At 39.1% G+C, this 14,488-nt stretch overlaps 1 protein-coding gene across 14 annotated transcripts in view; it reads right to left on the bottom strand.

Annotated features, from left to right (window-relative positions):
* Positions 1 to 2,165: 2,165 nt before the first annotated feature.
* Positions 2,166 to 14,488, bottom strand: part of RNF144A (ring finger protein 144A) — a 68,128-nt gene continuing 55,805 nt past the window's right edge. For all 14 annotated transcript variants that reach the window (XM_087775106.1, XM_087775105.1, XM_087775103.1 and 11 more), the window contains 4 exons: positions 13,448 to 13,655; positions 11,453 to 11,600; positions 10,049 to 10,138; positions 2,166 to 7,036 (listed from right to left, as the gene is read on the bottom strand). In XM_087775106.1, coding sequence (XP_087631232.1) covers positions 6,905 to 7,036; positions 10,049 to 10,138; positions 11,453 to 11,600; positions 13,448 to 13,655 — 578 coding nt within the window. In that variant the 3' untranslated portion in view covers positions 2,166 to 6,904. The remainder of the gene's footprint in view (positions 7,037 to 10,048; positions 10,139 to 11,452; positions 11,601 to 13,447; positions 13,656 to 14,488) is intronic.

Below are 14,488 nucleotides of genomic sequence, written 5' to 3'. Positions count from 1 at the left end.
CTATCTTAGTAAGCAGCACATGATGGGAAGGGAAGTGTCCCAAAAACACAGGAGATGTGTCTTTGCACTGACTACCATCAGTTAAGGCCAGATGCCTGAATGTTAAGACAAACCTCATGCTTAAGTGAATGAATGCTGAATCTTGGTTCCCAGAGCAAGGAGTCTGGGCAGCAAAGGCTTCCTTGTACAAAATAGTCTTTTCCCCCTTCTTACTTTCAAAATCGACAAGAGTTCCATCAGTTTCTATATATCCTGCATAAAATAAGACTCTTGGTATAGATGCACGGCTAATGGGCAAGTACTCACAGCACAAAATCTCCTATGAGAAACATCCTAGATGATCTCCAATTAAAAAAAAAAAAAAAGCTTTGTAGATGCACTGTGCTTGCAGGTTGGCAGTGGCAATCTCTAGCGCTACCCCCATACATGTGTGTGTACATAATTCAATGTCTACAGTCACATCTCTATTAGCACCATTAAAACTAGTAGAATGCTAGAACTAGCACTATGTGCTGTGGGATTCAGTTGTCTCAATCATTCATTTCTTAGAGGACAGTGACTGGCATGATTTTGACCTGAACTCTCCCATCCAGTGCCCAGGTACAGTTCAGGAGTTACTCTGGGGCTGGGGCCACTCCTAACAGGACTTATTACTATGGATGTGGGTCACCTCTGGTGACTGAATGATCCCAGACACTCTCTATTTACTAGAGCATACAGAGGCTAGAAGTTTGCCATTTAAGAATTCAACTTAAATGCTCTGACTTTAGACTGTTAAGACCCTGAAGTCCATTACTCCACTTAGAGTTTCTGCTGTGCTTGATTCTCTGATTACAGACCTGGTGTGCAGAAACCCAGTCACACAGATTAAAGCATTGGCTAAGAAAATCCTTCTATGGCAAGGTAAGTTGAACCTGGCAGAGAGACTGAGGAAATGCCCAGGACGTAAATGTTACTGAACTACAAGAAAATTGCACATCACTGAGAAATAACCGTCCTCTCTAAAACAAAACTGCAAAGCAAAACATACCCTAATGGGAAGCAACTGACTGTGGGAGCAGAGGAAGAAAGTAGAAACATTGCTTTGTTAATAATACCTGCTCCTAGAATTGGTCAAACCTCCTTGTGGCATTTATAGACTATTTTCTGCCCTATTAATTGAAAATATCTAAACTGCTCTTTCCCTTATGAAGAAAAATCATTATGCTCCATGAAAATGAAAGAAAGGAATGACTGAGTAGCAGCTATTCTGTGGCCTTGATTTTTCTTAAATTGTCAGGTATAAAGCACATACATGCATATTAGTTATGCATACCATTTTTTTGAAGAAATTGTGCCTGTGCTTTTTTATGGGTATAGACAAATTGTATCCTAACAAGTGAGAAAGCAACTATGGGGACTGAAGGAAAAACTGCAAAGCTGTTTAGGCAAAATGCAAAGTGCCTGTTGATAGAGTTAAGAACATGAGAGCCAATTCCCACTGTCAAAGAGAGTTAAGTATGCTCTGTTGTACAGGAGATTGGAATTTGCCTTTAAAAGTTTTACCTCCACAACACCAAACCGAAGTGAATACAAGCTACTCACTGTGGAGAGATCTGTTACAGCCACCTCCACCAGACCTAAATCTGTGGTGCAAGAATATACACGCATCTCAGTGATCCTCGGAGCAGCACATTCACCCAGCTAGAGCGTACACCAATGACTGCAACAGGAGCTGGACCAAAGACCAGTGCCAAATTCAGGCATTGGAACAGGCTGCCCCAGGAAGCGGCTGAGTCTCCATCCCTGGAGGTATTTAAAAGACGGGTAGACGTGGTGCTTGAGGACATGGTTTAGTGGTGGACTTGGCAGTGATAGGTTAATGGTTGGACTTGATGATCTTAAGGGTCTTTTCCAGCCTTGACGATTCTATGACCCAGCTGTGGGTCAAACTATCTCTAGAGATAAGCAGATTCAGTCTTTCAGCTAAGCTGCAAGATGAGATGATGAGCCAGAAACCGCTGTTATGCCCACAAGTGAGGCAGCAGGTCTCCAGGCTGCAGGCTGTGCTTGCTCTGAAGGATGGAGAGGCAGATAAGCATAGGGAGTCCTACCATAACAAAAGCACTTTTCTTTAGTGAAAATATAGCACTGAAAAGTCACTATGAAAAATCACAGGAGACACATTCATTTAAAATATCTATTGAAATTACAAATTAAACTCTTCAATATGATTCAAAGTACAAAACACAACATTAAAAGGCATTCAACAGCTCTTTTATACATCACAGTGTTAGTGGCACAAAATGTACTTACATTTCCAATACATCAACAGAACTATTTTTACACTGGTCAAATACATTATTTATACATACGCATGACTCCTTCATGCTTATCCCTATACAAGTTCAAAATATATCCATGATAAAATGATCAAAAAAGGTTCAGTTATGTACCACGTACCTGTACCTAATTTTCCTGGAATTCTTATAAGAGAGATACACAAATCAAAGCAATAATGAAGACCACAGGGCTCTAAACACAAACAGCATGCCTTATTTAGTATAAGTGCATTAGCAATTAAGCACTGATGCAGGCTTTTTTGATGTCTTTAATATCACTGTCATCAAAAACCGTATTCTAACCTGTTTTCCTCAGGATTTTAGATTACGTATGTGAAATGTACAAACTTTGGTTTTAAAAAAGCAAACCTGCACAAAGCTTTATGCATGCTGCACCTCACTGGGATGAGAATGGACTGTATTAAATATATTTATTACTATACAGTAAAAGGCCTACAGATGAAATGCACAAAACTTCATTTTTGTTTTCCTGCCCATGACAATTTTAAATCAAAAGCACTTCATCTTTTTCTGATCTATGACTATTTTATCCTGTCAGCTCCATAAACAAGAGTGTTTCACTAATTTTGATTGTGTTTCCTGCATGGCAGAAGATCAACTGGAAGCTGAGAGTTGATCCAGTCAGCTCTTATTTGGGATTTTGCCTAATTCATAAGCTGGAGTATTTGAGGAAAGATCATCCTGCTCGGTATGTGGGGGAAAGCATCCCAAGTTCTTGGCATGCTAAAGTCAGTAGTAGGAGGTTTCAGAATGAATGCCAACATGAATAAAGTTGAAATATTAACATAAAACTACAGTAAGCATTTATATGTAACCTTTCATCACAGAATCTTGAAGAGTTTCAAAACCAATGAGTTTGCCCTCACAGCCCTCCTGTGAGGTAGGTAAACATTGGTCCATCCATTTAAAAGATGGTTAAACTGAGATAAGAGGAGATAAGTGACTTGTCCAACGTCACATGGGGAAAGCTCAATGCTACTGCCATTGAAGTCAGCGCAGGCTATGCTACTGATCTCTCAGGACTGACTTCAGCCCAATTAATGAATGGCAAGTCCAGGGAGATGCAAAGCCTCTGGAGTCTGGACTCCACACTCAGTCCCGTGCTCGCTAGACAGGACACCACTTCACCCCAACAGAACATGCAAATGATGTACTGTTACAAACTCCACTAAAAACAGCATTTAAGACAATCCAAAAACCCTAAATAATAGCATAACCATAAAACCGCAACAGAAATCATGCAATGTATCTTATTTTTTCTGGTGAAAATCTGAAAAGCCAAAGCTGTTGTAAAAGAATTTCATCTGAAAAGCAGCAGAGAAACATTCGCTTTTCCATGGCAGGGGGTTTAAATGTCAGAGTTTAAAATAATGTATTTACAATTCAATTTCAGGGTATTAAATGTCACACTATCAACATAAACTACAACATAAAACCACCTCAAACTCAATACATCACCACCAGAAGTTGCTACTTTGGAAACAAAACAGCATTTTTAAAAAAAAAAAAAAAAACAAAAAAACAACAACAAAAGAAACCCACACAAAACCCCCAAAACAATCCCAGAGAAGAATATAGATGGAATGACTTTTAGCAAACCTGAAAGGATTACGTATTTGGTAAATATATGTAAGCATATAGTCTATCCCAACAGCCAGGATGTGAAACAAGAAATATGTCATAAAAGTCTCCGGTAGCAATTCAAGTATGTTGAGATTGGAGACAAAGATATACTGAAAGAAGTACACGGTTTTCTGATTATATATAATGCTACCTGTTAGCATTAATTATAAACTCTCATTTAAAAATGTCTGTATTTGTAAAGGACTTCTTTCTTTTTCTTTCCTTTTTTCTTTTTTTTTTTTAAATCTGGAAATGCATTAATTTTGACATTGATTATTAACTGGCCACACAGTACTGTGGAAAACTCAAGTTTCGCTCTATTGCCACATAAAGGCCATCTCTAAGAAAGGCACAGAGAAAATAAACCTTGTACCAGGACACTCTGGTACTGTTAACAGGCCACTGCACCTCTGCTGTTCCCTGTCATCCCAGTAGTAGAATTGGTCGTTAGAGCCACTGCCACATACAGCAAAATCACTTAGTACTCCCAGTTAGAAAATTAACAACCCATGAAATCTTTACATCCTTTTGTCCAGTTTTTTTTTTTTTCTTCTCCAGTTAAACAGAATTACAGGACCAAGGATGAATGGTCACAGTTTAAGCTTACCTGCAGGAAGCTGGCCTTTGCAAAGAAGAGTTTCCGTTACTTCTGCACACTGAAGCTATGACTCAGGACAAGCCAGGTGCTCGGCTTAGGGTACCTCTGGGGAGATGGACTAAGCTGCCGCCGGACCCAGCGTGAGATAACCACTTCACTGCCCACTGAATTCAGCCCTGCTTCACACGCCCCTTGGGGGTGGCAAACAGTGACTGAATGTGCTATCCAGACTTCCCTACAGATACTTTTGAACAACGAAGCAATTTTTTATAACAAAGATAGCTAAAATACTAAAAATATTGTGATAACAAAAACAGATATTACAAGTAAAGACCTTAACTGTGCATTGCCATAAACAATCTGAAGATATCACAAGGAGTTCAGACTTGCTGGAAACCAGCTATCCCTCTTCTTCGCATTATAATGGCTGAACTCATTAAAATCAAGCCAAATAAGTGAACTGCAGATAACCTCTGGCTCCCGGAGTTAAAATCTGAGGTTAGATACAGTTTTAATTTGGATACTATTAAACTTGGAAGAAGGGGGAGGAGAACAAATTCAAGAGTAGTTTTATAAAAAGACAGTGGCCCTTTTCAAAATTGTACCCTACAGTCTTTTTATTTAACAGATAGAGAGTATAAAATGAAAGATAATAAAGAAAGGAGTAATTTCCTTATTCTTGAGCTATGAAAATATATTCCCAGCCTGTGACAGCACCGAGAAGCAGTTGCATTTAAGGGTCTTAATACATTTTCAGTGCAAAGTTATTCTGGCTTCAACATATTCATCCATCTCAGTACACTGATAATGCACAGAAATATATGATGATGAAAAAAACGCAGTCAAACTTCAATCCACAAGCCATTCAAAAGAATGTTTTCCTTCAATACTACACACAGACATACTCATTGTGTCAGATGCTTCATATTTCATGGCAAGAAGTTATTAGTCAAATTCTTGTAGGCTTTAAATTCAGAGCAAAATGGTTTTCAACAAAATATTTCTAAAGAGAAACTGCAATGATTAATAGTATGTTGACTAGCACGCTTTACTACCCTGGAAACACAGCACTGTGAATTCTGTAAAAACTATCAAATCAAGTCAAGTGATTATTTTTCAAATGAAAACTTGTTTCGTCACAGCATTGTTATTAACAGCATACACCATAGATTATACGATATTAACTCTGAAAATGGGCTAAGTAGTTTAAATGTAAAGTACAACTTCCACAAATATCCCAGGCATTTTTATTATTAACTACAGGGATAACCCTGATGTATTTTTATACTTAAAAGGAAAGATTCATTGATAACCCAAGAGTCTGCTAAATAGTAAAGTTAGTCCTGTATTTTTTAATAATTGCCCTAAAGACAGAAGCAAGCTATCTTGAACTTCCAAAATATTTCAATAGCACAGCTATTTACACATTTGGTTTAAATAGGATTATATATATATATATGTCTATCTATATAAAAAGATTAAGATACCTGGATTAGAAGTTACGTAGCCCTGTAAGTGTAGCAGAACCCTAAATAACAGCAAAAAATAACAATTCAGAAAAACACTAGTGGTCCACCGGTAATCAATACCATCAACACATTTTTAAAAGAACCTTGATTAGCAGGTTTGTGTCACCACTCAACCTTACAGCTTCATCAATTCATTTTTAAAATGTAGCTTTCAGTCAAACAAATATCTTATAAGAGACTTCAAAAAATTCCTGGAAGGCAACAGGACCAACTTTGTCCTTCAAACCCTCCCCAAATTTCAAGAAAGGCATAGGATGGCCTATATGCACCTTACTGATTTTGTTATACTTGGAAAAACAGGTACTAAAAAGGACATTGTGATGGATTTAACAAAAACAGATGTGTAATAAACATGGTAAAGTCACACCAAGTTGACTATCTGATTTAAATGATAGGCAACTTAAATATATACAGGAATAAGACACCAAATTTTGAAGTGAACGGATATGCAGGAAGTTTAGATTTGTATGCATTTTTAGCTTGTTTTGCTGATGACATTCAGCACAGTTCCCAGTCCACCAGCAGTGCATCAGAACCTTTTTGCATTATTTTTAGCAGATAATCTTCATTTCAGATAGCTACCTGGATCCACGGTCTCCCTTTAGCACCAAACTTGCCTTCCATTACCCTCCTTGTCTATTATCAATTGATCTATGCAACAGTAGTAACAACAGTTCCTGGAACCAAGACTGTGTGTCAATAAAAAGCAGAATGGGCAAGTAAGGCTACAGCAATGTAAGTGAAAGAGGGAAACATCAACAGCAACAATAAAATCAAAACACATGTTGTGATGAGTCCAATCTTCTCTCAGTCTAGGTAGGTAGAGGGTCATCATCTCCTTTATTACATTTGCACTTGCAGCACAGAACAAATGGTGTAGCCAGTAGAAGGAAAGGGGAGGCCACCAAAAGTAGAAGACCAAATCCTGCAAAAATTCCTACCACCTGCAAAAGAAAGGAATAGCATTGCATTAGGGATAACAATTGTCTAGATTCTGCTGACACCAGTGCATCACCAGTGTCCTTCAAGAGGATCTCAGCAAATGCCATTGATCTTACCAGAGCCAGTACTTCCCTCCAAGCGTATGCTACAGTCAGCTCCTGCGACCAGTAAATGTGAGTGAAATCAGAGAGCAAACTTTCATGTTTCATTGCTCCAGTCAGAATCGTGCCACACAACTCCGTTCCATCACACAAAGTGATGCAGATGGTTATTTGCCTTTTTGAGTTTTGCTATATCTCAAAGAACTAATGAAGCAACTGACTAGGTACTTTTTTCTTGATCAAACCTAAATATTAAATATCAGGATCAAGACTACAAGAGAGTTAGAGACTCCCACTTTCAGGTACTCACCTTTTTGCTGGAGAAAGCTCCAAAAAGAATCAGTCAAAGTTCTGGTGTTGTTCATGGAGAATCTGGGAAGACTCCCACAAACTTCCCACCAGCAGGAACACAAGTGCAAGAATCTCAGCCACAGATTACAAACACTACAGACTATAAGAGGACTTTGCATATGTCAAATGGCTTTTTGCAGTCAGACCTGAGCTCATCCTACTGCTTCAGGGAACATGACCTAACTCCATCTAAAAGCATTTTTTTCATTGACATTTATTGATCACCCTCTTTCCAGCAGAGGCAGAGGACCGCAGACCTATCCATCCTGTCAGTGTGCCAAACTCTGTTAGTTTCTACAGAGTTTAAATTTGGAAAATTATTAAAAAAACATGCAAGTTGAAGTTCATTGCCTGAAGAAGTTTCCTATTTGCCATAGGCAACTCTAAGAGTAATGCTGCAACAATATGCCCACAAATTATTTGAGAAAATAATTTAGATTTGTTCACATGAGAGTGTCTGTGAATAATTTCGAATAATGAAGGCAGGACTGGAATGCTAATCTGCTTGCAAACAGAAGGCAAAAAGAAATTAGAGTGCAGTACTCATTAAGAATTCTTCTAGCCAGGGCTAGATAAGCTGTTTCAATTAGCTGGCAAATATTTAATTAGCCATGGTATGGATGGGATGATTTACTAGTACTTCCGTCGGCCACGGACAATTTCTCGTTCTGATCACTATGCATTTCTTTTTGCAATTCCACTATCCAGGGATTCTCAGAAGAGCTGAGAGGAAAGGCTGGTTGCGGGAGATGGCGCTGTGGGACAGCAGTCACCACCCTCAGACTGCCTCCTACTATGCCAAATTCTTTCAGTCTTGGATTTTGTCTGTCCAGGGATAAGAGGTCAAACTTCCTTGCCCTAAAAATTTTATTTCTTGCCAAGAGCAATTTCTTTTTCAGCTTCAGAGGTGTGCACGTTTCATTACAAATTCTTTTTTTGGGGAGTGCTGACAATCTGATGCAACTTCTGTTTACTGATCTTTGCATTTATTTACTACAGACATAACCCAAAGCTAAATTCTCATCTCCTTTAAAAACTGTGAGCTGCAGCTATTGACCTACTGCTCTTTGGAGACAGCATGCCCTTATCTAGCTCTTTGCAGCCCAGGCTAAGAGTGCACTGGTCAGACAGAGCCAAGCTGGAAATGAGAGAGATATTTACACCTTCCTTTCAGCCTCAATATGCCATCAAAGAATTCATTAAGTTGCATTTTGTTTGGGTTTTTCTTTTGTTGTTTATTTTGTTTTTTTGTTTGTTTTTTAAACAAAACTGTCTGCTGAGTATTACTTAATCATTTTCTACTTGGTTCTGTTGCTTCTGAAGAAGTTGTTGCCCTACTCAGCATCAAGCCATTTCCTCTGGCCAGAACAAGTTTTTTTTTTTTTTAAATCCACAAACAACAAACCAAAGGCTTACCTCAATTTGCCTTAGATAAATACCAAAAGCAACTTAACATAAGGAAACAATTGCAATGTTGATTTGGCTTTAGTGGATTTAGCAGAATTATATCTGATTGTTGGAGAATTATCACTTTCTTAACAATGACCAGAACATCAAACATACTGTTTATCAAACGTATTTGCACTAACTGCTGTGGCTAAGAACAGATTCCAAATATCAGATTAACCACCTCATATTACAGGTATATCAAGAAAGCTTATGTACCCATACACTTCCTAAGATACCATTGGCTAAGCCAAGCAAAACCCAGTCCACAGCTCAGGCACCCAGGGGTGTATGTGGAGGGAGAAGGGTGTGATCCTTCTCCTTTTATTTCAGTTTAGCTGTTTGTCCAGACTTGGGATTTATTCTCTAGACTTGGGGTTTATGCTCAAATGGAAAGAAACCTGTACTTCATGAAAACCACTTCATCTCAAGCTAAGGTAGATATTTACAGTTAATTTAGGAAGAGATGACTCAGATACCCAGATGTCCCTGTATCTGTGAAGTGAGAGATTGGACTAAGTCACACATTGGCATTTATTTTGTATGCATCGAAGTAGTGCAGAGAGCTCTTCCATTACCAGCATTCATGCTGGGTCCAGCAAGACTGCATCTAGACTACAAGAGGTATCCCCACACTCTTTGTAATTGTCAATTTGAATCTATGTTTGGAACTATTGATAAGCTCACTGGGTTACCTTCTATCCAGCCTACATGATGAGTCAACTGGAGTCCATAGCAAGATACAGAGCATACTCAGTCTAATTCCTTTCCAGTTTTGGATCTGGAGCTAAAGATCCCTTGCAGGATGAGCTTCCCTGGTAACAGTATGGATGGTGGCAACCTAGTTTGTCCTCCACGTTTACCGAGAACATATCTTGTCACTTAACTAGCTCTGCAAACGCACCCTTCCTAGTTCTCGGTGGCTTTCTGCCAAGGAGTGTCCTCTCTGGGAGAGCTACGTGTTCCTCTCCAAGCTACTGCCCTCTTTAAATCTGCCATGAAGATTGTTACCATCTGGCACAGAATTTTACCCTAAGGTGTTAAAATGAGTAAGGCAAAGGAAGGCACTATGACAGTAATAGACCTGTAAAGAGCTTTTAAAGATCTGAGCTTTACCTGTGTTCTGTGCCAGATAACAGACGCCCTGGAGTGTCCCAGTTTATTTCGACAAGGTCCTTTGTCATAATGTATAAGGAGAAAATCATCCTACAAAAGATTAAATGAAATGGTAAGTAATAAACAGAAATACAAACTGTTTCTTCAAGTTATAAAATACCATTTCCTGAGAACTTGTAACCAGGAATTGTAAAGGAAGATAAAAGCTTAGTGAAGTGGATATGGCCAGGTCCAATCTTTCCAAAGTGCTTTGTTTACAGTTAAGTGTCTTCACAAACAGGTTTTTTCAGCAAGTGTTTTATACCTATAATGAATTCTTCTCCCAAAGGCTCTCAACCTGCATATTTAAATGCTAGTATGGAGTTTAGCAAGAGGATCCAAGAAGATAAGCTGCCCATTACATGTATTTTACACACATACAGAAAGAGCAAAGGAAAATGAATACTTGTACCGCAGCCTTCCCAAACTTGGTTGCTTTTATTAGATGAAGGATAAAAGGACAATACAGATTTTTGACAAACGATGTCCCTATCTGTCCTGCCATCTTTGGCAAACCAGACAAGATAGCAGGCCTAGTACCAAGGGAACAGTGCTTTGTAAGTGAACACGTGAGAAGCACGTGACTTAAGGACTGTTAGTAAAGCATTCAAATGGGACAACCACGGGATTTTAATAGCCTGAGTAGCTTTCAGGAACCTAAAACATTTCCTTTGCTATTGTTAATGAAGCTATAAAATACAACAGATGACATGGAAACAGATGTTGTATATACTCTGATCCTTGGGCATGATAACAGGCTGTTTTTAAAAAAAATAAACATATGACAGCAGCAGCTTACAGACTGACAAATTCCTGGTGTTAGGAGAACATCGTATTCTTTTTCATATGTCAGATCTATTTCTTGTCCCACAGAATACAATGAATGGTAAACAAATCTGACTGCTAGACTCCTGCATGGTGACGCACCAAGTCTGAAATTTGTCTGATAACCTTCCACAGACTGAGAACATTGCTATACTCATCCTGTAACTCCTTCAAGAAGAGGAACAATGAAAAGTCAGTACTATATGAAGTATTAAAAAAAAAAAAAAGGGGGGGGGGGGGAAAACCCCAAACCCATGTTAGTTACCATGTAAAGATTGTAAAATTTTTTGAAAATGTCATTTGCTTTATAATGATTATTTGCTGACTCACATAAGCAAAATGTTAAGATCACAAAGGTCAAACAAGTAAAACAGAGCATACAAATCCTATCAAATTACCAGCGTCAGCTCTGATGGGTTGCAGTCCGCCAAGCTGGGCAGAAACTAGTGAGCTACTATTTAATTGATTAATAAGAGAGCTGGCTGACAAAGCAATGAACTTCTAATCTTCTGAGAATCAGAGTGCATGGCATGTACTCACATCAAGAGATTCCAGACAGTACCAGCAAAAGGCATGTTTGCAGTTCTTACACATCATTTGGGCACAGCCTTCATCTCGTTCAATGTAAACTTTACACTTTGGACAGCGTTTGATTGGAGCATCATCTTCTTCCATTTTAAAAACTGAACTGTGGGAGAGAGTGAGGACTTAATAAGATGTGTGGCCATGAAGAAGAGAAGAACTTCTAAGAAATGTGCTAAGAAGATAAGCCTACATTTTTACTTTAAAAAAAAAATGAGAAATTAGTAGAGATCCAGGTATTTAACTGAGTTTGGTTATTCAGATATTTTGGCTATACTCTATTTTTCAAACATATGTCTAGAAAAAAAGTGTTTAATGACTACAGTGCCTATGTAAGAGTCAGGACATTTTCTCTATCACTTATTTTACCAACTGTTTTTGTTATGTAGTGATTCTAATAGATAATATACAGTTTTCTCCTGGAATATATCAGGCGAGCAGCAGCTAGTTCACACCTAAATGCTTTGTATGTCTACATCATTTTCCTTTTTCCTCCTTTCTTCTTTCTCAGAAAAGAGGAGGAAGCAATCCCTTGATGGCACAACAAGCCCAGACCACATTCCTTTGGACTGGGGCACCAGGGAGAGATTGCCCTCTTTGAGGACCCTCCCTAGGAATTTCCTTGCAGATCAGGAACCATGAGGTTTTTGGGGCATGCTCTTCTTTCAAAGTTGATCTCTTCATCTCTAACACTGTCCTAACGAGTCATGGTTCATGAGTTAGGGTCAGCACCGCCTCTTCTTGTCTTGCATCACTGTGCAAAACCATAGGATGTCCCCTCATATAGTGGGCACAACATGGAGGAATGTGGAAACACTAGAAGAATATTTATTTCCCTCAAGTAGCTTTCTACCATATGCAGGTTTTATGCACACCAACAACTAAAATGTACCTTAACAAATGACACTTCTGCAGCCACTGCCACTGGGAGATACAAGAACGACTGATGGGGAACCAACAGTTTGCTGGAAAACAGGAATGACCCTTGACTGATTGATTGATTTGCTCAACAGCAGGATAAAAGGACATACGCTCATTAGTCACATTAGGGGCAATCATATTACAGAAGAATGCTTTGGATCCATAAACTGTATATGAAATTCCAAATGCGTGGTAGCACAAACTGCTACTGGCACGTTATGCTCCAAAATAATGAAAAAACAAGCCTCAATGGAGTAAAAAATAAAGCATGAAATAAAACCTAAAAGCAACCAAAACACTAAGGAAAATAAAGATTTTATCTTGCCATGAAGTTTAGTGAGCTTCAGTTCTGGTGAAGCACACCAAAAAAACATGTGCAAAAGTTACTATATTTGACCAGGAATTCATGATAGCATCCTAGCTAGTCATCTGTGACAGCAAAGCTTGAAATAAGAGAAGTTATGAATAGCTAAGTCCAAGGCTGGCCAGGGCTTTGATAATACCTTGAACTATTACACAATCTTTGAAAAAGCCCAACCATTAAGTAGGACACATGCACAATGGCCTTTCTTATTCACGGGCTGCAGTATGCTGGTGGAAACAGCTTGAAGCAGAACTTTAGATCATTGGCCAAATATACAGCAGTTGGGACGACTGACAAGGTATCCTAAAAATCACTGTCTGGCATGATGTTACCAACCCCCACGCTGTCCAGAATAGCAGCAGCAATGAGATCTTCTCTGAAGGAAAGCTCATGAGCTGCCTGGATATCATTTTTCCCACTGGGGCAAAAAGGTGGCTGATGGAGGCTCAAGCAGCTCCTTTGTGCTTTGCCGGGAACGTTGGTAAGGAGTGAGGCTGCCAAGAACTATCCAGTTTTGGAATACAGCATTAAAGGAACAAGAATGACTAAGTGAAGGAAACAGCTTTAAAACAAAGTATCGGAAAAACACCTCTTTACTATTCATACTCCCGGTTTGTTCAAAGATTGAGTGTTTTGTTTCTAAAGACTTGATCTTTGCAATACTTTACCTTGTTTCTCCTGGAAGAAAGGAGATTGGCATGTTCTCTTGACAGCCTTGACCTGGATGCCAATTAGATTTGCAAGCAGAGCAGAACTCAATGTCACAGGCTTTGCACTGGACCAGCTGGGGGTCCTGTGGGCTTGGTTCCTGGAGCTGGCAAACTGCCTGGCAAGTAGAGGATGGACACCAAGTCCGACACGGATCCAAAAGCACTTCTGTAAAGGGGCATAAAAGAACAAAATTCAAAGGCAGTTACAAGACCAACCTTCCATAACAACGTATTCCAGCTGAGGTTGACTGGCAGGGCATTTGAAGACACATGTTTTCAAAAGAAGCTTTTTAATTTATGCTACCCACTTAGACATAAACCTGGCCTGATTTGCAAACAGGCACTAAACTAAAGTGAGTTTCCAGAGTTTGAATTAATTGCCCGCTTTCATTCACTGAACTAAACTTGTTCTGAGAATGAGATATTGTATTTTTCTTCAGTTGTACTTGAAGTTAAGCAGAGCATATACTATGCAGGTATAACCCATCAGAAAGTGTTTTTACAGTGCCTTGACCAGTAGGACTCTATTTCAAGTTGGCCTCTGCCCTTATGTAACCACATGATTGACTGTTAATGTAACCACATGATTAACATAAGACTGTTATACAGTGTCATCCCTTTCTTGGAGGCTGCTTACTGGTAAGTCATTTCATGTTTCAAAGCCCACTGAAGTCAATACAAACCTACCAATGACTTCAGTGGTTTCTAGGCTGGGTCCTGCCCTCAGCAAAACCTTACTGTAAGTTCTCTATGGCCACACAGTTCCACATTGCCATAGGCACCCCTTCAGCTTGTGTCCTCATAAAAATTAGCAAGGTTCATGTTATCATTACACATAGAACTATGTAGTAATTCTGCACCAGATACCATCACAGGAGATACTGGTGGCTCCATAAAAGGGGTCAGTCTGCCTCTCCAGCCCCTAGAGTACTGGTAGTCAACTCAAACAGCAAAACTCGAAATAGAAGTCACTCCCTCCCTTAGTTATAGAGCAATATA

The sequence above is a fragment of the Nipponia nippon genome, unplaced genomic scaffold (assembly GCF_047370975.1).
Source record: "Nipponia nippon isolate SJK-2023a ecotype South Korea unplaced genomic scaffold, ASM4737097v1 scaffold_4, whole genome shotgun sequence".
NCBI classification, from domain to species: Eukaryota; Metazoa; Chordata; class Aves; order Pelecaniformes; family Threskiornithidae; genus Nipponia; species Nipponia nippon.
This window is presented reverse-complemented; position numbering and strand designations above follow the sequence as displayed.